Source organism: Terrapene carolina, unplaced genomic scaffold, assembly GCF_002925995.2.
Source record: "Terrapene carolina triunguis isolate 2854851 unplaced genomic scaffold, T_m_triunguis-2.0 Scaffold192, whole genome shotgun sequence".
Classification (NCBI taxonomy): domain Eukaryota; kingdom Metazoa; phylum Chordata; order Testudines; family Emydidae; genus Terrapene; species Terrapene triunguis.
In genome coordinates this window covers 15,907,823-15,933,746 of record NW_020664543.1, presented here as the reverse complement: position 1 = coordinate 15,933,746, position 25,924 = coordinate 15,907,823, and the positions used below count along the sequence as shown (strand labels likewise).

General features: G+C 53.1%; 1 protein-coding gene across 1 annotated transcript in view; it reads left to right on the top strand.

The window, feature by feature from the left end:
- The window catches only part of QRICH2 (glutamine rich 2), a 31,205-nt gene extending 23,898 nt beyond the window's left edge, over nt 1–7,307 (top strand). Inside the window, exons 13-15 of the mRNA XM_026654576.1 lie at nt 2,760–2,847; nt 5,127–5,249; nt 7,105–7,307. Coding sequence (XP_026510361.1) covers nt 2,760–2,847; nt 5,127–5,249; nt 7,105–7,307 — 414 coding nt within the window. The remainder of the gene's footprint in view (nt 1–2,759; nt 2,848–5,126; nt 5,250–7,104) is intronic.
- The last annotated feature ends 18,617 nt before the right edge of the window (nt 7,308–25,924 follow it).

Genomic DNA, 25,924 nt, shown 5'->3' with positions numbered 1-25,924 from the left:
AAAGAAATTCCACCCTTCCCTACCCCAATCTTGGGTGCAGAATAACCCCCAACGAGTCAGGGAGAGCAGATGCTCCAGCTTCTGCCTCTCATTCCCAGCTCCACCCGCTCCTGACCGGGGAGGTCCACAGAGGTCAGACTAGACGGTTCGGATGATCCCCTTTGGCAAAGATGGCAGCACTGAGAGTGAAGCAGGAAGCAGTACACTCCCTCTCCTCTGCCCCCCACGAACCCTGCTTCCACATCTCCCCAGCTGCCCGTTGAGATGCACCTGCCTCCCAGATACCTCACCCCTCTGCAGTGCCTTTGCCTCCAGCGCTTTGCACAAAGGCCCTTGCCAGGCCTGTCATCGTGACTGGCCAAGTGGCGAGAACAGTGGACTGGGACTCAGGAGAGCTAGGTTCTGTCCCGGGTTCAGGGGGTCCTTGGGCAAGTCACGTTACTTCCCTGTGCCTCGGTTTCCCTATCTGTAAAATGGGGGCAATGATCCTGTGGAGTGCTTTGAGAGCTATTGATTGAAAAGTGCTATGTAAGAGCTAGGGGTTGTTTTTCTTATTGCACCTGTGGCTTTTCAGGAGACCTTTTCCCTCACAGGCCTGGCCACCCCGTAGAGTCCAAGGTGGTCAGAGAAGTCTCAGTCCCTGGGAAACAAATCTCAGGGCTATATCCCCTATTAATAGTTCACATACAAGCCCACAATTAATTCCCTGGGGCGGGTGGGGGCAGAGAAAGAAAGGCGTGATTGGAAACACCCCAGACATGGGGTTGGGGCCTGTTCCAAAAGGGACACAAAGTCAGGGCGTTCCCAGGTGCCTACAGCCCCCCTCAGGCCCTGTACAGTGTGCTGACATGCCTGGTTCTGCGCACTGCTGTCAGTCAGAACCGGCTCAGCCCTGGGAATGCGCATCGGAGCCTCCTCACCCCCACTCCACCTCCCCTGGTCTGTCCCTGCCAGATCTGAGCGAACAGAGCAGTGTAATGGAGGGGGAGGGGGAAACAGTGCGAGGTTGGGCTAGGGGGACGGGGTAACAGCGATAGAGAATTGGGGGGGGGGAGAGATGGACTATCCAGGGCTCTGAAAATTGAGAATGGGAGTAAGAGAGTGAGACAAGGTGATGGGATGAGGATGGTGTGACAATGGCAGAGATGGAGAAGGGACGTGGCTTGGAGGGGCAGGGAGGAATTAATGGGCGGAGTAGCGGCCTGCATTAAGAAAATTCCTACTATCTCAGTGTGGTTACATCAGTTAGCGACACTGCACTGATGCAAAGCTGGGCACATAGCTTGATCCCATCATTCAGTGACGTACTTTACCGCAGGTGCAAAGCCCACTCTGCATCGGTGGAGCACATCCACACTCGGGCTTGATACTGGCATAACTCCCTTGATGTAGCAGCGCACGTGTGGATTTCCTTAATGTGGACGGTGCCCTAGGTACAGAGGGGTCGGCGCAGGGCAGCATTCCCGAGTGATACTGGTGTTTTCTAGTAAATACGTTAGACCATTGCGGAAGGGAAAGGAGGTGACTGCAGGGTGTTGAACCCGTTCACTCTGCTGCTGCGTGGGGGTCTGGAACAGGTATTCTTCTTTGCCTGAATGGAGGTTAGAAATGCTAATAACCCTCTGGGGTTGGAGCCAAATCCATTCTGTTTAGGTGCCCGTATTGTGCCCATCCCTAAGATATTTGAGCATCTTCCAGAATTAAGAATAAACCAGTAGTATCTGTCATGGGACATTTCCCCTCCCTTCCTCCTGCCAAGGGGAAAGGTTTTGTCCCTGCGTCTTTACAATGAAATATTAACAGCCCCTTTCCAATATGCCACACGTTGCTTTGTGGAGACAGCAAGATTGAAGCAGTAGATCTAGGATAACCTTCTCAAACATGCCTAGGTGAGTTAGCAGTGAGTTCGGAGCCCAAGGCCCCCTGACAATCAACATGATGTCGGCTCCTAAGTGGTTTAGGAACTCTTGAGTCCCCAGGTCTCAATTTTAGCAGTGTAAATCCAGAATAATTCCAGTAGCCTTTTCAGATCCGAGACTAGAATCTGGCCACCTGGATGTAATTTCCTTTAATGTACATTTCAGACCCTGATATCTCTGATGCCCGTTCACTTTTTGGTAGAATATTGTTTGCTCTTCCGTGGCAGGACTCCTCTCAGAGAACAGATCAGGGTTTGTGTGGAACTATGGGAGTCACTGTCACCCTCTCTCTAATACCAGTGTCGTGACTGTGAAGACCATCCGTACACAGAGGATGGGACTGATATGTGTGGTCCCGCTCTGGACAGTGACTACATACAAACAGCCACTGCTGACTTTAGTGACTGAAACAGGTTGTTACTGTTGTTAGCCCTGGAGAGCCAGCACAGCTCTGGGAGCATGAGCTGGATTCTCTTTTGTCTCATCAGCACACCTGTTAACCAAGTTCTGACCGAGGATGGAAAGAACCCAGCTTGACTCTCAGATCCCAAGTTGAGTTTGGAGGGCGAGCGGTTAGAGAAGCTAGTGGTTTACTTGCAAACTGAGCAGATTGATCTGAAGCCACTGAGAGGCAGTAGCCAGGGGACCCCAGCTATGCTGTTCTTACCGAGTCACTGGTCTGTGTCGAACCCCCCTGGCCAATGCCATTCAGCTCATTCCCAGGGGTTTTCACTGTTGTTTTCTTTTAAAAACGCTGGGCATTTAAAAAGAACTCTGTCCCCAAGTCTGACTTTAACCACTGGCACCAACACCAGTTCTGTCTTTGCGTTTCCTTCCTAGCATGAAGAGGTGGATATCCTGGGCCTGGATGGACACATCTACAAAGGGCGGATGGACACTCGGCTCCCATCAATTTCAGCCAAGGATGGTAAGTCTCGGATCCCCTGTATGTTTTCTTTGGGGATCCTTTGTTTGCCTCCTGCATGTTGTTGATGGACTGCAACTGTTTCTTTATCATGCTGGCCAGACAGAAACTGAGGAATGTGGGTTTTAGAGAAGAGAAGGGTGTTCCCTCTTTCGTCTGTTTCTCCAAAACGGATCTGCTGTCCACGTGGCACCCTGAAAAGGGCCACTGTATGATGGGAGGCCTTTATCTAGCTATATTAGGTAATTATATCGGCCTCCAGCACCTCGGTATCCGAGCACCTGACAATCTTTAATGTATTTCTATCCTCCTCAACCACACTGTGAGGCAGGGCTGTGCTGTTATCCCCATTGTACAGATGGGAACTGAGGCACACAGAGTGACTTGCCCAAGGTCACACAGGAAGTCTGTGGCGGGATTTGTCCCAGGCTAGCACCCGAACCACGGGATTGTCCTTCATCTTGATTCCTTGAATGGAATCTGCTGCTCACATGACCGCCGGCCCTCTCCCCAACCCCTGTAAATCCGGTATCCTTAAAACAATAGCTTGGGAAATGGGAGGTATCAGCTCCCTCGGAGCCTGCTTCAGCGCACTGCTCGTCTCAGACCTAACCGTTGGCTCAAGGGTCGGCAACCTTTCAGAAGTGGTGTGCCGAGACTTCATTTATTCACTCTAACTTAAGGTTTCGCGTGCCAGTCATACATTTTAACGTTTTTAGAAGGTCTCTTTCTATAAGTCTATAATGTATAACTAAACTATTGTTGTATGTAAAGTAAATAAGGTTTTTAAAATGTTTAAGAAGCTTCATTTAAAATTAAATTAAAATGCAGAGTCCCCCGGACCCGTGGCCAGGACCTGGGCAGTGTGAGTGCCACTGAAAATCAGCTCGCGTGCCGCCTTCGGCACGCATGCCATAGGTTGCCTACCCCTGCTCTAGACAAAGGGCACCGGCTATAGCTTCCACGCCCCCCTTGGACCCAGGATGGAACTAGCCCTAGCCCATGACTGAAATGTTGCCCCCTCCACACAAACACAGCCCACCAAGGCTAGAGGCAAGACTTGAAGAATGTGCCCCTATTGCCCCCTGTTGGCTGCCATGGGAATGGCTCCCAAATTCTGCAGAGATAGGCCAAACTTCAGCCTATGCAAGAATGCGTAGGGCAGTGGTGTCCTGCCACTGAGTAAGGGGGAGCAGCCAATGGGACACTGGGAGGGGAGGGGTCAGAGAGCAGCCAATGGGGCTCATGGGGTGCTGGGGATCCCCACCGGTAGCCAGGGCACCACACCAGAGCATGCAACTGAGCCAATCAAAAATGGGAGAAAACTGGGTCAACAGTCAAGCGTCCCGTCTGGCACTTGTGTGCATCATTCCTCTCTTGGAATCACTGCCAGGTGACAGCAGCAGCTTGAATGAACTTGTCCTTCCCTTACAGTCCTGGTAGCTCATCTGTTCTCCTGTAGACTTTGCCAGTTACATAACAACGTGCCCGAGGCGGGCGGCGGTTTTGGCAGGGCAGAGCAGTGTGTGCATGTTCAGATCTGCATGCTAAACCCCAGGAATAAGGAGAGCACCCAAGGGTGCTCAGCAAACGCATCAGGTCAAACCTTTCCCCAAGGAAATGAAGGGGCAAGAACCCTGGGATCTTTTCCTGCCTCTGCCATGGGCTGGGGAAATTGCATGCTCGCTGCCTCAGTTTCCTCATTTGTAAAATGGGGATAATAACGTTTCCTCATTAATGTATGTAAAGAGCTTTGAGATCCTGGGTTAGAGGACACTGTAACAGCACCCAGCAGTATTGCAGCACTGATTCCAGGTGAGCAGGGAATGCAGCCCCCTCTCAAGTAGCTGCTCCCTAGCACTGAGTGCTAGTAAACTCCCCACGAGGCATTGTGTTACTTCTCCTATACACTTCTCTGCAAGGTACACTGCACTTGGTGACATACACTGCGATCTGCTATTTTCCACTCATCCCAGCTTCCTGGTCTTTGGGTGGCTTCCCGCTGTGTGGCCACACGCAATGGGGTCCCACAGAGACTCCACCGTGAAAGGTCCTTGGACAGCAGATTCTCAGGTCACTGACTTGAATGGAGTTCCACCAGGTCCAGGAGATTCTATCAGGGATGCATGTAGCCCAGAATGTCTAAGGCTAACACCCATCTCAGATCTGCGCAGCGCTCCCATGGGCAATCCTCTGCGGTAGCTGAGCCACCATTATCTCATGGCTCCACATGGCTCCAAGAATTGTTGAAAGCCTCCACTTACCCTTATGCTTCCCACCAGGTCCTTTGAAGTCCAAACCCAAGCTCTCCCGGTCTTCATCACAACGGCAGCCGACCCTGATGGACACAGCTGGCCTCCCGGCACGCCCGCACAGCGCCAAACTGTCTTCCCCCAGCAATTCAGGTACCTCGCTTGGGTCTAGATGGGAGCTGGAGCCCCCTGAGAATTTACTGTCTGATGAGCATGTGCTACTGAGAGGCTCCTAGCGGAATCCTCTGTCTCGTTCCCTGTGTTCCTAGCAGAGATTCCCCCCCCTGGAGCTGGGGTAGGTTATGCCAGGCGCTGTGGAAGTGCTGAGGTGAGGAGGGTTCAAGGAGGCTTCCCCCCTCCCGAGGGACAAGACACACCAGTCTGCCTCTGGAGTCCCCACTAACCACGGTTAGCACAGGAGTATTTGTGCCCAGCTGCTGCAGAGGCAGCCAGCAGAGGGGGCATGAGTTAAAGAACAAACCCGCTTCCCATCACAGCGCTGAGGCTGTTTGTCAGGACATCAGCGATGACAAAAGCCGACAAGGAAATAAAAGCACCCCTGGGACACCGACAGGCTCTGTAAACCAATCGGGGGGAGGGGGTAAGCTGGGGGGGGGAATCACTGGGGCCCTTGCTCCATCCGTGGGGAAAACCCACGGAGGGACAAGGAACAGCCACATGCAAAGCTTCCTCCCTGCCGTTCCATCAGGGATGTGGCTGGGTTGCCCAGCCCCATGCAGGTGTTTCAACCCCCCCCCCCACCTGAGATCTGCAGGTGGGAACCTCCCCAGTGCCCGGCGCTGCTCCTCCTCCTCCCCACAGGCAGTTGCTCCAGCACCCCACCCAGTGGAGATACTCGCTGCGTAGAAGGGGAAATGCTGCTGATTCAATCCACTCAGACTGGAGGGGAAGCTGCTCTCTGGTTCCATCCACCCTGAAAAGGGCCACACATGGGAGCTAGAGAGATGGGCCGTGGAGGAAAGTAGCAGCGCTCCCCGCCCCAGATGCAGGGCCTTTTCTGCCATCCCCTCAGCGCCGTGTGGCTGAGAGCAGCCTGCGGCCCAAAGCAAGAAGGAAAGACGTGTTCTTGATTCCAAGCTTCGTACTGGTGCTGGGGAGAAAACGACCAACATTGCAGACTCTTCTAAACTAGCGCTCAGCGGTGTCCTTCATAAAAACACCCTGATGATGGATGGATTTAGGATCTGTTGGCAATCCCTGTGTCAGCCCATCCATCTGTTCGTTTTGGGAAGGGTGAGCTGCGTGATGCTGCAGAACCATGTGATCTGAGCCGTGATTTAAAACACAATCAGCTAGAACAACTGTAATAGAATCTGGCCTGAGTGAAAAGCTTGCTGGGAAAGCACAGAACCTCTCAGCACAGCTGAGAGCAATATTCCCCTCCCACCATTAAAACAGAGACACACAGCATTTGACAACGTACATGCCTTCAGCAGGAAGAGCACGTGTTTAGCTTGGTAGAATTGGGTATGGAAAGAAAGAAGGCAAAAAGTTTGACTGGACAAATGGATTGAAAGCAGCAAGGCTGGAGGAAAAGATCCATCAATAGATATGTGAAATAACAGATTGCATTGGGGTGAACTTCACTCAGAGGGACAAATTCTCTGCTTCACTGAAGCCCCACACTTAATTTGCTCTTCAGCGGGGTCTCAATAAACAAACATGGAGTGGATGTCAGGAGCAGGCTTAGGACATGGTGGAAGGTAGGGGAGATGGATGGATTTGTAGAAAAGCATGTCGATGAATGGGTGGACAGAGGCATAACAACTGATAGTTGAAGGATAGAAGCAGGGTAGGCAAATGAAGGGTGGCTGAATGTAATAATGGATGGAAAAGAGGCTGGATGGGGAAGGATCAGGAAATGAGGGATGGGGAAGGCAGGATGGATGGGTGATGAGTGCAGAAACAGAGACATGGCCCAGGAGGCACGGAAAATCAGACAGCTGGATAATCCGTCAGTTAAATCGTCTGCAATGTTTCCCTGTAGGTACAGCTAGGTCACTAAAGGACAGGCCCGTGTCATCAGAGGGTCGACTGTCCCGGGTGGACCTGACCCATCTATCAACCTCAACACTTTTCCCTGAGGAGGGAAGAGAGGATTCTCCCACGCAGGAGAAAGAAACCCTAGAGCTTCAGCTGGACCTTTCCATGCGCCGGCGATCGGCTGAGCAGCCGGCTCCGTTACAGTGACTGCGATGGCAGGAAAGCAGCGCTCGCGGACGGAAGCCAGGCAATAAAGAGTGAGCAGAACAGAGAGGAGGCTGTGTACATGCGTCGCGGCGATAGGAACAGGGAGCTTTTTGTGCGGTGCCTGCGGCAAACAGGACCCAGGGCGGTTCCACGCAGCAGCACTGGTAGAAGGCGGAGGTGGGCAGCACGGTCAGTCGTGAAAACAATTCGTCCCTGGCCTTTGCAAATCCTCCCCTCGCTGCTGCTAGCTTTGCCTGAGTAGATTTTGCAAATACCAGATCTTCTGCATAAGCCAGTTTGACATCGGCTCATTTCAACCCCGGGGATCTTGCACTGTCCTTTGTCTCACAGAGCCCAACGCACCTCATGTGCGCAAAGGGGAGTCTTTGAAACCGGTGACTTGTTTGAGTGAAAAGCACCAGAGCAGAATGCAGCCCAAAGTTCTCCCCCATGTAGGGTGACCAGATGTCCAGATTTTATAGGGACAGTCCCGATTTTTGGGTCTTTTTCTTATATAGGCTTCTATTACTCCCATCCCCTGTCCCAGTTTTTCACACTTGCTGTCTGGTCACCCTACCCCCACGGCCCACCCATTGTCCTCCTCGGTGGAGAGCTGTGGCTCACTACGGGCCCTAAGTAGCTACTTGGAATGCTGCATGCTTTGAGCTGTAGTCTTCATAGGCTGCACCTTAGTACCGAAGAGGAGGGTAGGCTACAGTCTGCTCTATTCTGTGCACTTTGGCGGTGGCCCTTGGGAAGCCCCCTAGCAAACGACTAGTGCTGCCCTCATGTGAGCAAAGCCTGAGCTCCATGACAAGTAAGGACTGGTCCCTCTAGATGTCAAATCAGGGTTTGTGGGGCAGGCAGGGAGGGGATTGAGCACCAGAGTAGCTGCCTCCCCTCTCCCAACCCCTTCACACAGTGCTTGATCCAGCATGGGCTTCTTGCAGCTGTGCTCAGACTGGAGTTGGCAAGAGAGGCTTAATCAGAGCGATTGTTTCTAAGCCAGGGGCTACACACTTTTGGTGACTGTTGTCTTTCCTACAGCAGGGCAGTGCCCATGCTCCCGGAGTCATGAGAAAAGAATCTGTTGTTCTGTCGTTTCCTCATCCGGTGCACACACAGGCCTCTCTGATCAGAACTGCTCTTTCCTCTGTGCAGGTCTTTGCTTCCCTGAGCGCCTGGGCCTCAGATTGGGGATCAGGCAAAGGGCGCCGGCCCCAGCTAATATCATCTAAACTTCCCAGCCCTTTGTTTTCTTTTGTCGGTGAGGAGGAAGGGCTTTGAGAGGGAGGGAGGGAGGGAGGTGATAGTGCTGAGTGATTTGCGGAGGACAGGTGGCCTGTAGATAAGGCACAAGACTGAACGTCAAAGCCAGGTTCGATTCTTAGCTCTGCCACTGACTCACTGTGTGACCTTGGGTGGACTCCTCCGCTCCTGTATGCCTTCATTTCCACCGTCTGTAAAAGTCCCTGTTGTGAGGCCTTGCATAAAGCACCTTGAGATCCCTGGATCTGTGGAGCTGTACAAACGCAAGGGAATGCTATGAAGGGTTACAAATGATTCCAAAGCTGGGGAGACAGATGTCTAGAAAACCGACTGGAAAACCCCACCCTATAATCCTCCTGGCTTGCATCTAGGTTCTTGCACTATTGTCACCATTCCTTGATTCAGTCTCATGCACTTGTGCCTGCTGCATTTAACCTAGCTGCATGCTTTTCATTTTCATCCTCTCCATGGCTCTGGTGCCGGTTTGATCATCATTTGGAGCTAGCATTGAGAGAGAGTGAGAGAGAAAGAGAGGACTGTTGTTCTTGCCTTAGAGTGCTGGAGGTGCTTTGGACGGACCTAGCACAAGAAGACAAACCAAAGTCCAGAGTGCAGGCGGCAGGTAGCATTTCGTAGTCAAGGAAGGGCTGAGCAGTAAAGACGCTATGATGCAGCTTGATTTCAATTCTCTGCTCACTCACACCTTTGTGTGTCCACTGGGGTGAGGGACAGCAGGTTTCAGTAGGCTGTGTTGAGAGAACTAAGTGTCAATGTAACCAATACTAGACAGATCACATGGCACAATTATTGTGTAAGTCCTCCTAACTGGGTTAGTAATTACATAGGGTTTACTTGATTAATGCCCCGTAGCTACTTCCTTGCGTGCTCCCAACATTGTTTTGTCATTACACTTGGCCAGTGGCATCTGTGACTTGATGCAGGTATCAGAAATCATCACATGCTTGCTATGTAACGTGACCCATTGCCTGCCACCAACCTTGCAAATAACCAAGACGCTCTCCCAGTAAATACATGGCACAGGCTGTAATGCCACTTGCCCTGTTACTAAATGTCCATCCCCTGGCACTTGTCTTATAAACATCCCGCCACTACCTGTTCTGTCATAGTTGTTAACCTGTAAATATCCTGCCACTTCAGTGTTTGCCCCTGTGCTGAGGGTGGAGGAGGGACAGTTGGGGACCGTTGTCCCTGCATTCTGAAAGCTCCTGCCAGTGCACAACGAAAGCAACAGTGTTTCTGTGAGGGGAAAACTTGAATGAAGTTTATGGTATGGGCCGGCTCCGGCTCCCATTAGAGTCAATGGCAAAACTCCCGTTGACTTCGATGGGAACAAGGCTGGGTGCTGAATGATTTAATGTGAAGGACGTGACGGTGTGGAGCGGAGACCAGCTTAGAGAGGAGGGACCAGGAGAAGATTCATCCCTGTGCAGGGGGCCTGGACACAGCCTCTGCACCTCTTACAGCTGGGTCCCACGGGAGCTCTATTTTGAGGGTATCTGTGGGACTTAAGTGGTGCCTAGGCCCGGATCTCTCATGCCAAGTGGATGAAACTTGGGCAAGTTTTGGCCCCACATATGCAATATGTCCACTGCATGTGAACACCGGATGTGACATGCTTGTTGTAGGTCTCCAGTGTGCGACGGTACAGTGTAGACATGCTGTCTGTTCTGTGTGGTTGACCCAGAGCCATGCCAGGGTCGAATCTGTCCATAGTCTGCTGAGTTTTTGCCTTTCATTAATACCCCATGGTGGACATCTGCTATGCATGCTGGCAGCACATGGATGCTGCATGGCAGCTGGCTACAAGCATATGCCATGCACTGTAGGCAGGCTGCACATGTGTGCTGCACTCACATGCCATATACTGCAGGCTGGCCACACATGTGCTGCATGGTGGGTGACTATAAATGCTGCATGCTGCGCTTATATGCCATGGACTGCCCAAGGCCTGCTGGCAGCACCTGTGTGGCTGGCTCTACGCTGGGAACCTGTAGGCCTAGCTGCTGGTTTCCTGCAGTCACATGGAGACGACAGCATCCTGCACGGTCCTGAAGTTTAAAATTAAATTAACCTTAGAGAACGATACACCCCTCAGCCCCGTGTTCTCGGTGTATACCCCTCCCCCCAATGCCGAGGGCCAGTAGCAACGGGGTGTTCCACAGGGAATGTGGAGGAGGAATTCTTTATGCCTCCTCTGCTCCAGCCCCCTGGTGGATCTCTGGAGAGCAGGGGTCCACCATCACCAGGGCCAGCTCCAGGCACCAGCTAAGGAAGCAGCTGCTTGGGGCGGCCAGTACAAAGGGGCGGCACTCCATCCGCTATTGGGGCGGCACGTCCGGGTCTTCGGCGGGAATTCGTTGGCGGGTCCCTCAGTCCCTCTCGTCCTCTTTGAGCTGCCGCCGAAGAAGAAGAGAGGGAGTGAAGGACTCGCTGCCAAACTGCCGCTGAAGAGTGGAGCAGCGCGATTGAGCTGCCGCCGAAGTGCCGCCGATTGGCTTTTTTTTTTTCCCCCGTCGCTTGGGGTGGCAGAAAACCTAGAGCCGGCCCTGACCATCACTGTCCTCCCTTGGCCTGCTCCTGCCCCTGTCCCCAAGCCTCACTGTGCACGCTGTCTTCGCAAGCTTCCCAAACCCTGTCTCTCCCCTGCGCTCGCATTCAGAGGTTGCAGGACTGCACTAATACCGCTGTATCTGGGGCTCTCCATGCCTGCTGCGAAAGGGGCAGGATCTACTCCTGAGAGAATGCCAATGCTAGTTCCGTGAGTCCCAGCTCTGCCCAGCTGGTGCCATGGCTGCCTACTGCACGTTCTCACTGGCTGCGCACGCGGCGCCATCGCCGACGTGGGCGAGAGAGCCTGAGAGCAGAACCGCAGCACAGCTGTGATGGGCGTCGGGGATCCGAGAGCACCGTTTAGGCAAACACCTCACTGCATCCCAGGTGTGGGAAACAGCCTGCTGTGCAGCCACTCCCGACTGACCGTAGAGCCACTGAACATGGGCTCTGGCCTTTGGAAACCAGCAACTTTGGACATATAGAAGCAGGCTATTAAAATATTCCCCCCCGCCCCCGTCGTATGATTCCCCAGGACAAGGGAGAACCTTTTGAAACAGGCCAGTTTTAAGCAATGTTTACCTGACCCGCCTTTCCCGGGCTTGTCAAAGGAATGATCGTGACTTCTTAGTCATCATTAACCACGTCAGAAGCGGTGGATTTATTTACTTAAATAGCATCGTATGGGGCCTAACTAGTCATTGCCGTGAGCTGTGCCTGCTTAGGCCAATGGTAAACTGCTCCTCATATGTTTGTTCGAAACAACTTAGGATCGTTTTATTGTCCTTGGAGTGAAGGGGGAGGACGTGAACACTTCGGATGCGATGTGCTGCTCAAGTGGGTGTGTTCTAATTCACTCTGATCTGTACAGCTCCCCCGTCAATTCACTCATTCACACTTCACGCTGCGTCCCTGCCTCTAAGATGCAAATTTCTCATCTGAAAGAGAATGCAACATGTACAGGCTGCACCCACAGTTTCCACTATGCACTTCCTGTCTTGGCTGCTTCCAGTGATGGGATTAAGCGTCTTAGCCAGTGTGAGAGTGATCGCTTCGGGCTTGTCTACGCTACGGATGGTAGAGCGGCACAGCACCATAGTGTAGACACTTGCTTCGTCAACAGAAGGGTTTTTTCATCTGTAGTTTATCCACCCCCACCAACAGGCAGTAGCTTGTTCAATGCGACCTGCAGTGTCTATACCGTGGCTCAGGTCGGCTGAACTGCGTCTTTCCGGGTGTGAATTTTTCACACCTGTGAGCAAAGTAGCTAAGTTGACCTAAGTTTTCGGTGGAGACCAGGCCTGAGACCAGCTGTCAGTCTCCGGGACTTGCGAGCAGACAGACAATTAGTTACTTCTCCAGATATCTGTAACCAGAGATACACAGGCCCTAATGCTGGTCCCTTTGAAATCAGAAAGAATTTGGCATCAAATGCTCTGGAATTGGGATTGGGCCAGGGTCTCTGTTTAGCTGGGTGGTGCACACTTTTTTATAACTCAGTGGTCCAATTCCATGATACTAGTCAGTTGCAAATGTGCGAGCACCTGGCCCTGACTGCAGTCAAAGGCAGGAAGGTTTTCCAGACTCCTTTCTTCAGCCTGGCCTGACCCCATGTGCTGTTTATTATCAATCTAGATGTTTTGCCTGCAAAAAAAATACACCGACCATAAAGCAAATACTGGGAGTCTGAACACCAGCAGGGACTCAAGCTGGCTCCCAGTTCTGCACACGCACACTTGCATGTGCATTTTTTGTGCACTAATGCTCATGCATTCAGGTGGTGGAATTTTCGTCTAATTTCATTTTCCATGTATTCAATGGGGTTTGAACATGCAGTTTGCTATTGATGGAATCTGTCGCATGGGGGCTGATTAGCAAAGAAATACACAAAGGGGTGGGGAGGGTTGCATGAAGAAAGCTGTGCGTGCACATGTGCAGGCTGGGGCTTGAAAGGCAGGGTTCAGATGCTTTAGAAATTATAATACTTAGCAGAGGGAGAGGCATTGGATCTCAGTCCACGTTCACAGGAGAATTTCAGATTTGCTTTGCAGAGGCTTTTGTTTGTAGGCACGAATATCCAGAGAATTCTTAAGCAGGATGGATATCTAAAGACGTTGCCCTCCCCACACACCCTGCAGTGTGCGGATTCACACACACACACCCAGATTCACTACTGCATCCTCCCCTTTCATACCGCTGTAGCACCATTGAAATGAACAGGAGTAACCCTGTTGATGAATTGGGACCCTCCCGTCTGTAACATGCCAGGGTGGATGGGTGTCAGCCATGTGGCATTGCAATAAATCTCTGCACTTCCCTTGGATTTTTGCTACAGTTGCATTTTGTTTTGGTCCCTGTAAACACACTCACAGGTGGGAAGAGGGGAGCGAGTTCTATTTTCAGATGAAAAAGTAAGTACACGGCCCAGTCGGCTCTGAATGGAAAACGCAGGCGCTGCTGATTGACAATCCAAGTTCCAGAACCTTCACAAAACCTTTGAAAGAACATGGGCCTGGATTTCAACAGCCTCAGTGGGAGAGGTGCACCTGAATGCCTGAGGCCTCCCTTGCAGAATCCCAGGCTGTGTTCCTCGAATGGTTTTCGTGGAGATTTGGGATTGGAAGAGGGAGGAAGCCCTGAGCAGAGCTATGCAAGAGAGGACTTGTGGGGGTGCTAAACAGGGCTGGCTGAGGAATCCCTGGCATCAATATGTGGAGGGGACCTCAAGAAACTCCTATTGTACATATTGCCCAGGAATTTTCCATCAGACCACAGGCAATTTCACCAGTTTGCCAGACTCATAGTTGGGCAATCCCAGCCCACGCCTGCCTCTTCACATTCAGCCGTTCCTACTCTAAACCCCAGCCTTGCCCCTGGGTTAGAGCCCCCACCCCACTCACCTGAGAGTTGGGCAGCACTGCTAGAGCAGGGTTCAGCAGCGAGGCTCAGAGGTTAAGTAAGAAGTGAGAGCCTGGAGGACCGCTCCTGAGAGCCTCAAGTCCCAGAGCTGGTGCTCAGAGCAAGGGCTGGGAAACGATGCTCCAGCGGCGAGAGTTACATGGCAGAGTGAATGAGACAGCCCCACTTTTCCATGGGAGCCCCCGGGCACTGCCTGGCTTCTTTACTGGCCCTTCTAATAATCCTGTCCTAGGATTAAAGCATCTCAAAGCAGCTGCTTTGATGTGATGCTTTAAAAGGCAACAGGCGTGCATGTGTCGTCCTGGCTAGTGCTGAAATACTGCGGAAACTTGGGGATATTTTGCCATTCCAGAAGCTGCTCTGAGAAGTTAATTTTCAAACCACTAGCATTGGAGACGCCCTGCACTTTATGGAAATGCACATTTTTCTCTAATAATTTTTTTCAGTGTTTTTGCTATTTTGTTTTTAATGGTCTGTCGGAACTGGTTGAGGTGGATAATTCCCTGCTGAAACGACTGCTACTGAGACCAGGTGAGATTTTGACCCAGCTGTTTGCCAACTTAATCAGCCCTGCAGCTCCACAGCTCACCCATCCAGACCAGTCCTACCAGGCCCAGAATGCAGCCGTGAAATCCAGTTAGAAGGAACAACTCCAAAGCACTAGCAATGAAACGGGGCAAAAATGTTAAATGAAACCTAAACCCAGGTGCCACTCGCCTGGTTTCTTGTTTCATTACAGAGCCAAAACTAGGACCAGGTACCCACAAACCTTCAGTGGTGTGTCCTAAAGCTGGGTAAACTGGGCAGAGTGCTCTGTGAGGCCAGGCCTTGATGCTTCTGCTGGTGGGGCACTGCCCCACAGAAAGAAAATGCCATCAACTTGAAATAAATGTACCGCCACCGTGCTACATACAGTGGTAAAGCTCCTCCATGAGAAGCATCGACGGAAATCAACTGCTCCAGGAACCCAGGCTGCAGCCTGCACTTGTGTAAATTCCAGTAGGAGGCGCTGAAACAGCAGGAGAATATCACTGACTGGTCTCGCAGCTTTGCTACTCCTATCTAAACTGCTGGTAGCTACTGAGTGCTGAGCACGTGGCTGGCTGTTGGGAGCTGCCGGGCATAGGTCTAGAACAAAGCTGGTTTCACACTGTTTCAGCCTGAATCCAGGCAAAAAGATGAGGTTTCAGCTGAGTTTTTTTGGGAAGTTGTTGGGCCCTACTTCGCAGCATGGTGGGAATCTGTTTTACAGAAACTGTAAGCTTTTGGTAGCTTCTTCCTGAGAAGGTGAGTTGTCCTGAAGTTTATCACTTATCCCAAAGGCTGGTGCAATTCTGATCTGTCAACTCTTTCTATCTTTGCCTCTTACAAAACACCCCATGCTGCTCCCCCCCCCCACTGAAAGCCGAAGCTTTGCTAGGTTGGAACGGAAGATGGGGCTTATCTTTCTTTGCTTCTGACCAAGAATCCTGGGTTGTGGCAGCCAATGCAACAGTAACTAGCAGCCCAAAGAGTCAGCCGCCTTGTTGCAACATGGTTTCCTGTCTTCAGAAAAAGAAACTAACCCCCTACTCTGTTCTGGGGAGGGCACGGGGTTGGATTTCTAGTTTCCCTTGCTGTTGCTATCACTGCATCTCCTCCCTCTCACCCTCATTTGCCTTTCCAAGCTCCCTTTGCCACAAATCGCCTCCTCCCTGCTTCATTTCAAAAGAGCTCTGGAGCGTGCGGAGGCTATTGCAACACTCAAGCTGGGAACACCCTGTTACCATTGGAAAGGCATCCACAGGGCAACCACAGCCACTCGGAGTAACCCCATGGGGGGGATGTGGCTTTTACCACCCTCTTTAGGTGAAGACTCGGCAGCGGAATGGAGATAGGCAGCGGCAAAATACTTCTCCTCTTCAATGGCTGCAACATGCTGTCTTCAGATGGGACATCAAGCCCAGCTCGGCCCATCTGGGACCCGTTCTGCTTTCCCTAAGAAGAGGGCTGATAACCCCAGTATCATGGTCAAAGGCAAATTAGGGTGATTACATTCTATCACCCTAAATTCCCCCTGCAGCTTCAGCGAACAGAAATAGGGTTCTTGGTACTTTTTGTTCTAAACCACCATGTGAACCTGCAGCTGCCTTTCACCCTGTCAGTGGCTGCATTTCAGGGGTGGGCTGTTATATGTGTGTGTGTGTGTTGTGCGGGGGGGGGGGGTATAAATCCATAGAGACATGCCCACACTAGAAGGGGCCTAAGATGCAAAGTTCAAATCTGAATGTAGTGCCAACCTCCTCCAACATTTGGGGATAATAATAGGTCAAGAGGCTCAGGTAGATCCACCCCCTCTGGCATCTTCCCCCTCCCCCCCATTGTGAACTGTCGGCAGGGACTGTCTGTTACTTGGCTCTACAGCTAGCCCTGATCCTTCGCTGGGGCTCCTACATCAATCTACTAAGCCTGGTCCAGTCCCATTGTTCCATCATCTGTGTCTCCATGTGATTGACAGCAGGAGAAAGGAGCGAAGGAAAACCGCCTCCGAGCAAGTCTCTCATTGCTCTCGCACTGTGCTAATCCTGCCCAACCCAGAGGAGTTCTGGGCGCGATTCTTGCAGCACCGAGGCTTAGGACAGGCTCCCCTCCCACTGCTGCTGCAGAACCGCATTAGACAGAGTCTGTTCCCAGCCCCAAAGCGCTGACTCGCTGCTGGTTGAAAGGTGAGAAGAGGAGCTTGGGGCAGGCCGTTTACAGGAACAATTTGTTGACTGGCAATAGGGCTCCTCGTCCTCCCACGACAAAGCTTCCAGCCATGTGCTCGGTGCTAGATGTTGCCGCAAGAACGGGGGTGTTTTGATATGTAGGCGGGAGGTGCGGGGGAAGGTAAGGAGTGGGGGCGTGTCGTGCTGGGGAGTAGATGTCAGAGGTTCAGGGCATGTAATGGAGTAGAGTGTATGTATGTTTTGGTACAAGTATGGAGTGTGAATGAGCAGAGGTGAGCAGGGGCATAGACCACTGGGCACTTAGGGGGCTTCAGCCCCCCTCACCCTGCAGGGCCTGCATTCATCAACGAAACCCCAAGGTTGGAAGAGAAGCTCATTTAGCTCACTTGAGTAAAAGTGGACACACATAGTCGTGGGCCAAAACTACTCGCTAAGGGACTATTCAAGAGCTAGTGTTTAATTCCTAGGCCCCTTTCCCACTACACAAGTGGTCTGTGCCCCTGTAGTGTATATGGCTGCGTGTGTGGGGGTGAGTATGGGGGGGTGAGCAGGGGTAATGTGAGAGGACGGGGGTGGAGAGCCGGGGTACGGGGGAGCATGGGATAGCGTGTGCATGTACATTGGGATGCGTGTGTAAGTGCCAGGGGATTTTACTGGGCTGGGGGAAAGAGCGCAGAAGGGCTCAGGCTGCGGAGGCTGCTGTGCCAGGCCAGCCCCCTTGCTGACATGGGGGCATAGATCTATCTCTGCAGCGCCTGGGAATGCAGCTGGTCCTGCCCGAGCCAGCGGGAAGCACCAAGCGGAAACTGACTGGGTTACTCACCCCAGGCCCAGCCCAGCCAGCCACAGCGAGCGCAGAGCTGCTGGGAACTTCACACCTCTCCAGCTTCTAAAGTGAACCGACTTCTGGGGAGAAAGTGACAACGTGGGTGGAGTGAGATCATTCAGCCACAGCGCAGAGCTCCACCGGGGGCATCTCCCGTCCAAGATGTGCTGCCTACGCCCCCCCAGCATTCCCCAGGACTGACTCTTTAGGTGTGCAGGGATAGCTCAGCTTCCAGGCCATTCAGCCCTTGGCCTCTCTTTGAATCTCTCCAACGGCTCCCCCATCTCTATCGCATCACACACAAGCTGCTTGTCTTCACTTTCCAAGGCCCTTCAGCCTGTCCCCACCCTACCTCTCATCTCCCATTCGCCCATCGAGATGACTCCCAAGGACGTCTGCCTCCATCACCCACTTGTTTAATTTTCAAACACGCACCTTTGTGCTTTTTCAAACATGCAACCTCTGCAAAGCTACCTCATGATCCTCCTGCACGTGGGCACCGACTTCTGCTCCCGCCAGTGGGTACTCGACCCCCCTCTGCCCCTGGCCCTTTCCTGACTCCACCCCTTCCATGAGGCCCCACCCCCTCCCACCTTGCCCCGCCCCCATTCCAACTCTTTCCCCAAAGCCCCTGCCTATGCTCCTGCAAATCCCTCCTTCAAACTCTCCTTTGCCTTGGCACCTACCAAAAAAACCTGATGGCGGTTAGACTGCTAGTGGCACTGTTATCGCGCCCCATCATGCTGACCAGTTCAGTCTCTCTGGTCACTTGTATGCCCCAGGCTGTCTGTATCCATCTGTTGTCACTTGTCCTATACTTGGATTGTAATGGCTTTGGGGCAGGACCAGCTTTTGGTTCAGGGTTTGTACAGTGCCTAGCACAGTGAGCCATGGTCCTAGACTAGGCCTCCTAGACGCTGCTGCAGTGCAACTAATGCCGGGTGCACTCGGAGGAGTCAGTCCTTTGGTTTCTCAGAACCAGACCCCAGGCTGCCACACCCCTTACACCGGGCAGAACCTGCCGGTTTCAGCTGCTCGCAAACTTCTAAGCAAATGTTCATTCAAAAAAAAAGGGGGGGGGGGGCTTTGTTGACCATGAGTTTTGCAAAGGAAGCTGGGATGGAAATATGGGGCTTTTTTGTTGAAAAACTTTTCATGGACATTCTGTTGGAAATGAAACTTTCCCCCCAATTTTGGTTGAAAGGTTTTGTAGTAAACCCCCTAATCCCCCAAGCAGTTCTCCTAGTGCTCGGCTTCCCGGTGCTGGAAACACTTGAAAATCAGTCGGGGCCTGTTTCTCATTGCGCCGGGGCCTTAAGTGTAAGTAAGACCAGGCCCAGAGTGTACAGCCTTCGCTTTGGCTCGTTGGGCACAGGAAGTGGGCTAGAACCGTGGAATGGAGGCCTGGGAACTTCATGAGCCCCAGAACTGAGTCAGCTCTGGGAAGAGATGATTTTATAGCACCCAAAGAGAGGGAGACTCCAGCAACGTGCAGGGAGGCCTTCCCTTTACCATGGGAGATTGAGAAGCTCCTGAAAGCTTCCTCCAGCATTGACTAGGTTTGCCAAAGAGCTCAGCTCCTATGAAGGAACCTGAAGGAAGCTGCCAGATTTTCAAGTGCTCTGCACCCAGCGGATTGTGGCAGCCCGAAAACACTGTGAACGCTGCTGAGGCCGGTGCTGTGTTGAAAACCTGACTCCTTAGCTAATTCCTACCATCAGCTGACAGGCAGCAGAGTGCAAGGGGGTCCTGGGGCGCGGGGGGAGAGCTGCATGGGAGAGCGTGAGTCTATTTCATGGAAGCCTTCTAAAGCCAGGGCAGCTGGGGCTGCAATAAAACCCCCTGTCACCTGCCCAGCAAAACTTTCCCAGGCTCCAGGCCGGGCACTGGTGGGTGGTGTGAAGAGGTAGGGCTTGCTCTGCCAGCTCCCCAGAGTCCCAAACAGGGGGTGGGACTAACCAGCAGGTGCAAAGTGAGTACAGCAGAGTGGGTGGGGAAAGAGGGGAAGCCCCCTCCCCCGCCCCAGGGATATCCCCCTGTGCCCCAGCTGTATGTGACTCTCATGGTTGCAGTCCCTAGGGGTTGCTCGTCCTTCTGCGAAAAGCAAAGCACCTGCTGGCTTCGCTTTCCCCTCCCTGCCAAATGCTAAAAGGTCACAGTCATCTCAACTTCCTCTTTCTCCGAAATCCAAGATTATCACAGCGCGCGGAAGAGAAACAGCCAGGGAGTGACGGCTGCAGCAGGGGCTGGACTGCACAGAACGAGGCCGGCCCCGCGCCTGGAGGCTGGCCTACTGCATGACAGCATAAACAATCAAACCCAATCACCCCCACTACCACACGCCCCCGCACAGCCCATGCGGGTGAGCTAATGCTTCGCCACAAGGGGAATGGGTTTCGGCACGTGTGCCGCTTGCCCAGGGCAGCCAACAACGACCCGTGTAGCATGGGGGCAGCTGCTCAGGTGCAGAGGAACGCTGGCAAATTGTTCTCATGGTGACACGGCCAGGAATTAGGGCTTGTCTACATGGGACAGTTACACCAGTGTAATATAAATTGATTATTAAATCGGAGCAAAGGGCATTCTGATTGCAGTATAGGAGAGGTTGATTTCAGTTTAGCGTCAGTGGATCAGGAACTGGTTTAATTGAACTAGTCCAAGCTGATATGGAAATAAGAGTGTTCACTGCTAGCAGTCTGTCAGTGTAAACTCACACCTTCAGGTGTATTGGTGCAGCTTTCCCATGCAGCCAAGCCTTAAACACACACACAAATGCTGAGAGTCAAACATACACATTTCTACTCCCAGCCTCCCACTTGTGCTCTCTCTCTCTCTCTCACACACACACTCACGCATTCTCTCACTCATACACTCACACGTGGCTTCCACACCCACGCCATAGCCCGGAACCACCCAAAGTTATATATGTGCACAGGAACTAGCTGACAACACCCCTTCAAAACGCAATGCACTCCTTCCAGCTTCCGCTGCGTCGCCCACCAACACACCCTAAGTCGCTTCCGTGCTCGCTCCTAAGGGGTCCATTGTCTCCGATACCCCCAGCATACCCCCCCTCAGAGCCCCGCTCCCAATAACGCCGCACACCAATACTCATTAACGTGCTGCTCTCGGATGCCAGGCACGTGAGCTGCTCTCTGCCCTAGTGTTCCCCCAACCTCAGTCTCCCCCACCCTGCATGGCTACCATCTTTCTGGCCCAGGACCAGTCTCCCTTTGGAGGCTCCTTCATGGCCCAGAAGGCGTTGCTGGAGTGGAAACCAGCGGGTGGTGTTGGGTAGCTGTGGGAAGCTATCCCCCTGAGGGCTGGTGAGACATGCCTGTGAACAAGGGAGCGACTGGGAGGGGGCCAGGGTCTTCCAGGAGCTGGGAAGCAAGTCTCAGTGGGGCTCATGGCCCGGTGGTGGGAAGCCCCAGCTGAATGACTGAAGCTGGTGGCTCTCAGGTTTCTGTGCTGGGAGGGGCCAACGCAGGTAGGTTTCATTTTCTTCTCTCCTGAGACAGGCTGTGTGGGTGCTGCTGCGGGTGCCATGCGGGGCAGAGTGGGTGGGGAGCGATTGTGGCAGGAACCCCGAGCACGCCAAGGAACAGCACCGTCTGCTGAGTCTCGTTCTCGGAAACCCAGCGCGAGGGGGGTCGGTTTCTCCGTCTCCTCTAACGTGTGACGCAGGGGGCAGCTCCTGCACCTGCCCCAGGACACGCTGAAAGGCCCTTCCCCCGGCCACATTCCCCACAGGCTGTCCCACAGCGCCACTGAAATGCAGGTGCCTTAAAGGTGGGGAGGAGCCATTTGGGCAAAGCCCTTCCTTAGGGACAGGGCCTCAGGAGCCAGGGGCCCCGCACGAGCCCGGTCTCAAGAGCCCCTCATGCAGAGTAAGGGGCATGGAGCGCAGTTTAGCTAATGGGGAATGAGAGGCTGGGTCAAGCCTGCAAGTCCCAGGGGGAGTCAGTTCCCAAGCTGAGGCTTGTCAGCTCCCAAGGCTCCGGCTGCAGCTGTGGATTGTTGGTCCCACGGTTCCTCTAGGTTATTAGCAAATGTTAGTGTTGACCCTCGCAGCACCCGAGTGAGCCAGGTTAATATCACTCACATCCACCCCGCCTCCTCACAGCTAGGGTGATGGGCGCCGACTCCGTGACTGCTCCGGGGCTGGAGCACCCACAGGGAAAAAACGGTAGGTGCTCCGCCCCCCCATCACACCCTCCCATCCTCCCCCAGCACCTCCCACCTGCCGGTGGGCCCCCCGATGATCAGCACCTTCCCCTCCCTCCCGCCTGCTGCGATCAGCTGTTTCGCGGCATGTAGGAGGCTCTGGGAGGGGGAGCGGGGAGTAGCAAGGATGCAGTGCGCTCGGGGGAGGAGGCCAAATGGGGCGGGGTGGGGACTTGCAGGAAGGGGTGCAGTGGGGGGCAGGGCCTGGGGCAGAGCTGGGGTCGAGCACCCCCCCGCACATTGGAAAATCAGTGCCTGTGGCTGGGGTTAAGGACCAGCTCAGGGACACAGCAATGTACTTGGGCGTGGACCCCTGGGATCCGGCCTCCCAGTCTCTCGCTCTCCCTCCCTGCCCAAACACACGCACAAGCTAAGTAAGCGCTACCCACTCAACCCGTTCGTTAGCCGCAGCTCCTGTCTTTTTAATACCTCCCTGTCCAGGTTTTTCTCTTTCATACCCTTGCTCTGGCCGTCCCTTTCCTCTCTTCCCAGCTCTCTCCCCTTCCTTTGTACACACACCCACTTTTGTACTCCCCCCTGTTCATTCAGAAATGCTTGTCTTGTTGGCCTGTGGGATTGTGGGACACTTTTGGCGGACTCCTGGAGCATGAGTACAGTGGGGCTGTGTCTACACTAAAAAGCAACAGGGCTTGAACCCTGGATCCCAGCTTGACTCAGGCTCAGACCTGCCACACCTGTGGGGTCCTAGCCCCTGGGTCCGAGCCCTGGATTAGCACAATTTGTGTGTAGACACAAGTGGGGGTTAAGCTTGAGCCTGAGGTCAAGCCCTGGTCTTACACTGCAGTGTAGACACATACCCCTAGACCAGGGGTAGGCAACCTATGGCACGCGTGCCGAAGGCGGCACACGAGCTGATTTTCAGTGGCACTCACACTGCCCGGGTCCTGGCCACCCGTCCGGGGGCTCTGCATTTTAATTTAATTTTAAATGAAGCTCCTTAAACATTTTAAAAACCTTATTTACTTTACATACAACAATAGTTTAGTTCTATATTATAGACTTATAGAAAGAGACCTTCTAAAAACGTTAAAATGTATTACTGGCACGCAAAACCTTAAATTGGAGTGAATAAATGAAGACTCGGCACACCACTTCTGAAAGGTTGCTGACCCCTGCCCTAGACACTACCACTGTACAACTAAATAATCTCATTTATCTACCCTCCTTTTAAGGGCCATGAGACAGGAGCTGTTCCCAAGATGGGAGGCAGGGGGATCATGATGTGGGGCGCTCTTGCTGAGGAGTGGAGAAGAGGACTCTCCGAGGGAATGCTTAGTGCCCTGTATTCCCTAGCCTGTGTGTCTGCGAGCCCAGTTCCCCTCCTGCCCCGCAATAGGAACAGGACAGAGAGATCAGCTGAGCTCTGAGCACGGAGGGACAGTTTTTCAGTGCTCTGTCAGTGACTCACCTCTCTCCCTCTCCGGAGTGCCTGGGGTCAACCACATCCTGAAGGGATTGGGTCAGAGGCTGCCAAAGCTACAGGAAGCCAAGAGGGGGGAAACGGTCTTGGGGAGGGGCTGCTGAGCCATGTGAGCAGGGGCAGGCGCAAACCCCAGGGTGACATCTCAGAACAGGCCAAGCCACACAAAAGTAATCCAGAAAACAGAAGTGCGTAAGTGCTCATTTCTAATCCCCAGAAGAGCAGGGGATGATTTTCGGTTTAGAGCCACCTCATCTCCCTCCAGAAGTACCAGAGAGGGAGGTGTGTCCTGGATCCAGTGCTGAGGCTCCTGAAATCAGCCGGAGGTGTCCCCTTGGGGTCAATGGGAGCAGGATCCGGTGCTGGGCGTAGGGCTCTATGGAGACGCTCTCCCAAGGGATGCTAGTACTGGTCTTGCTCGCTGAGCATTTGTGACACTTTCTGTCCTGAGATCTCCATGCACTTTTCTTTGCACAGACTCTCTGGGCTCTGCGACCATGGAGGATCTAGCCCGGGCTCCAGCGAGAGCCTGAACATCTCCAGTACTAGTTTTTCTGCAGCCTTAGCCCCATGAGCTTGAGTCAGCTGAGCCGGGCTCTGAGACTCAGCGCTGCCGGTTTTTTAATCACAGTGTAGACATAGCCTTAGTCTCCTGATACCGATTCCTGCAGATTAGCCATCTTGGGTGTGAGGTTCCTAGACTCTCTGGAACCACAAGCTGAAATCCTGCCAGAACCGACTCAGCCCTTCAGCATCAAGTAGGCAGAGCTGCAGCAGTAGCAGGTAGTTCACTGTGTGGGCGTGTGATGAAAGGGCAATAAACCTTACGCAAAGGCAGACATAATCAGCTCCTAGACGGAGCACATGCGGCTACCTTTCACCAAGATCCCAGATTCTCAGAGAGAAGAAATCCACTTCCTTGCCCAGCGAGCTCATTGCCCGTGGACACCCCCTGGTACCTGACTGGGTTCTGAGCCCTTCTGAACTCTGCCCATTAGGGGCCCAATGGAAACAGAGCACTTTGCAAAGCCCAGCCCTTACTTAAGGGCCAGAACAGGAGCTAAATAACTTTGAAAAAACCTAGCCCCAGTTATAGGCATTGACCATTTGAAAAGCTAATCCCATAAATTCTCTTCCTCACTACCTAGCCAGCCAGGGAACTCCCTACCACTGACTATCATCTTCCAGGAGCCTTTCCCAGCATGCTCTCCTGGTGCCTGGCCCTTTAAATCTGGGCTGGTGAACCAGCTGCAGCCCTATGGTAGTCCTGTGGCTGCTGAGTGTTGCAGGTTGGGACCCTAGCCTTTCTCACTGGTAAGTGATTCAATTTACGTTGTTTTTGCCTGGCTTGTCCCCTTTATCTGTGCAGATGTGGAACATCCTCCTGGGGAGTCTTTCAGCTGACACAGGTTCCCCTCTGGGCTCTGCGGGGCTGTTAAAGGCCTTTTCCGAGGGCTGCACAGAGATGTGCTCTTCATCTCAGTTTCTCTCTGACTTTGGATCCCCTTTTGGTTCCCGCTGGGCAGGCTAGTTCCTTTTCCTGTTAGTATTTAAAGCAGCTGTTTGTATTGCATCATTTTCCATCCGTTTAGAGCTGTGTTTATAATCCCAGCAATTAGCGATGAGAAAAGACCTCCTGGGTCACTCAGCCTGTCTCCCTTCCAGTACAGGCTTGTCCCCGTATTCATTTCCTAGTGCTTTGGCCAGACTAGTGCTAAGAATCCCAAGCAAGGAGGCCTCCTCCACTTTCCTTAGGAGCTGGACTAACACAGCTTGCGGGTAGCGAAACGTATCTTTCCCTGCAGACGCCCGTACTCACCGAGTGCCTAAAGTTTTGCTGTGAAAGTTCTCTAGGGACCTACATTTCCACCTCTGGGCATGCGAGCTGCGAAGAGCCCGGACACCTATTTCCCGCCTAAGCCCCAGCGTGCTCCAGGCCCCGGGGGGAGAAAGTTAGGGGAACGCCTCTCTCACCTGCAGGGCCAGAGCCCACCTGCCTCATTCAGAATCTGGCAGGAGGGTAAATAAGGATATGGTCACTGGACGAGGGAGAGAGAATGACTCGGTAGCCCAGTGGCTAGCACCCAGCTGGGTGGTGGGACAGCCAGGGTCCGGCCCCCCTACACCAACGACTCTTTCATTATTTATCCACAGTGGAACAGCTCCAAGAGGAGCGCCTGAGGGAGCCTCGCATTGGAATATCCCATAGCTCAGTGGTTAGAGCACTCTCCTGAGGAGAGGATGCGGGGAGGCCTCTGCTCTAATCCTTTCTCCCCATCAGGCGAGGGGGGAATTGAACCAGGGTCTCCCAAGTCCTGAGTGACTGGGCTAAAAGTTGATGGGGGGGCAGCAGTGGCACCAGCACTGGCCATTTTGTGCAGTGCTCTGTGTTGCAACACCTCAACCCCTTTGTGGATCTGGGCCCTTCACCCTCCACATTGCTTGGGTGCCAGCAGGGGGACCATTGAGGTCACAAGAAAGGCTCCCTGTTCTCAGTCCAGGGGCCTGGACCTGACATAGCCCGCAGCAACCAGGGGCTGCAATTGCAGACAGATGGTCGGACTCTGCCTGGGGCTGGAGCATGCTCAGTGCAGACAGAATCTTCAGAGTTTTTAGCTGCAAAGCTCTAGCAAGTCCCCACTGAGCATGCGTGAAC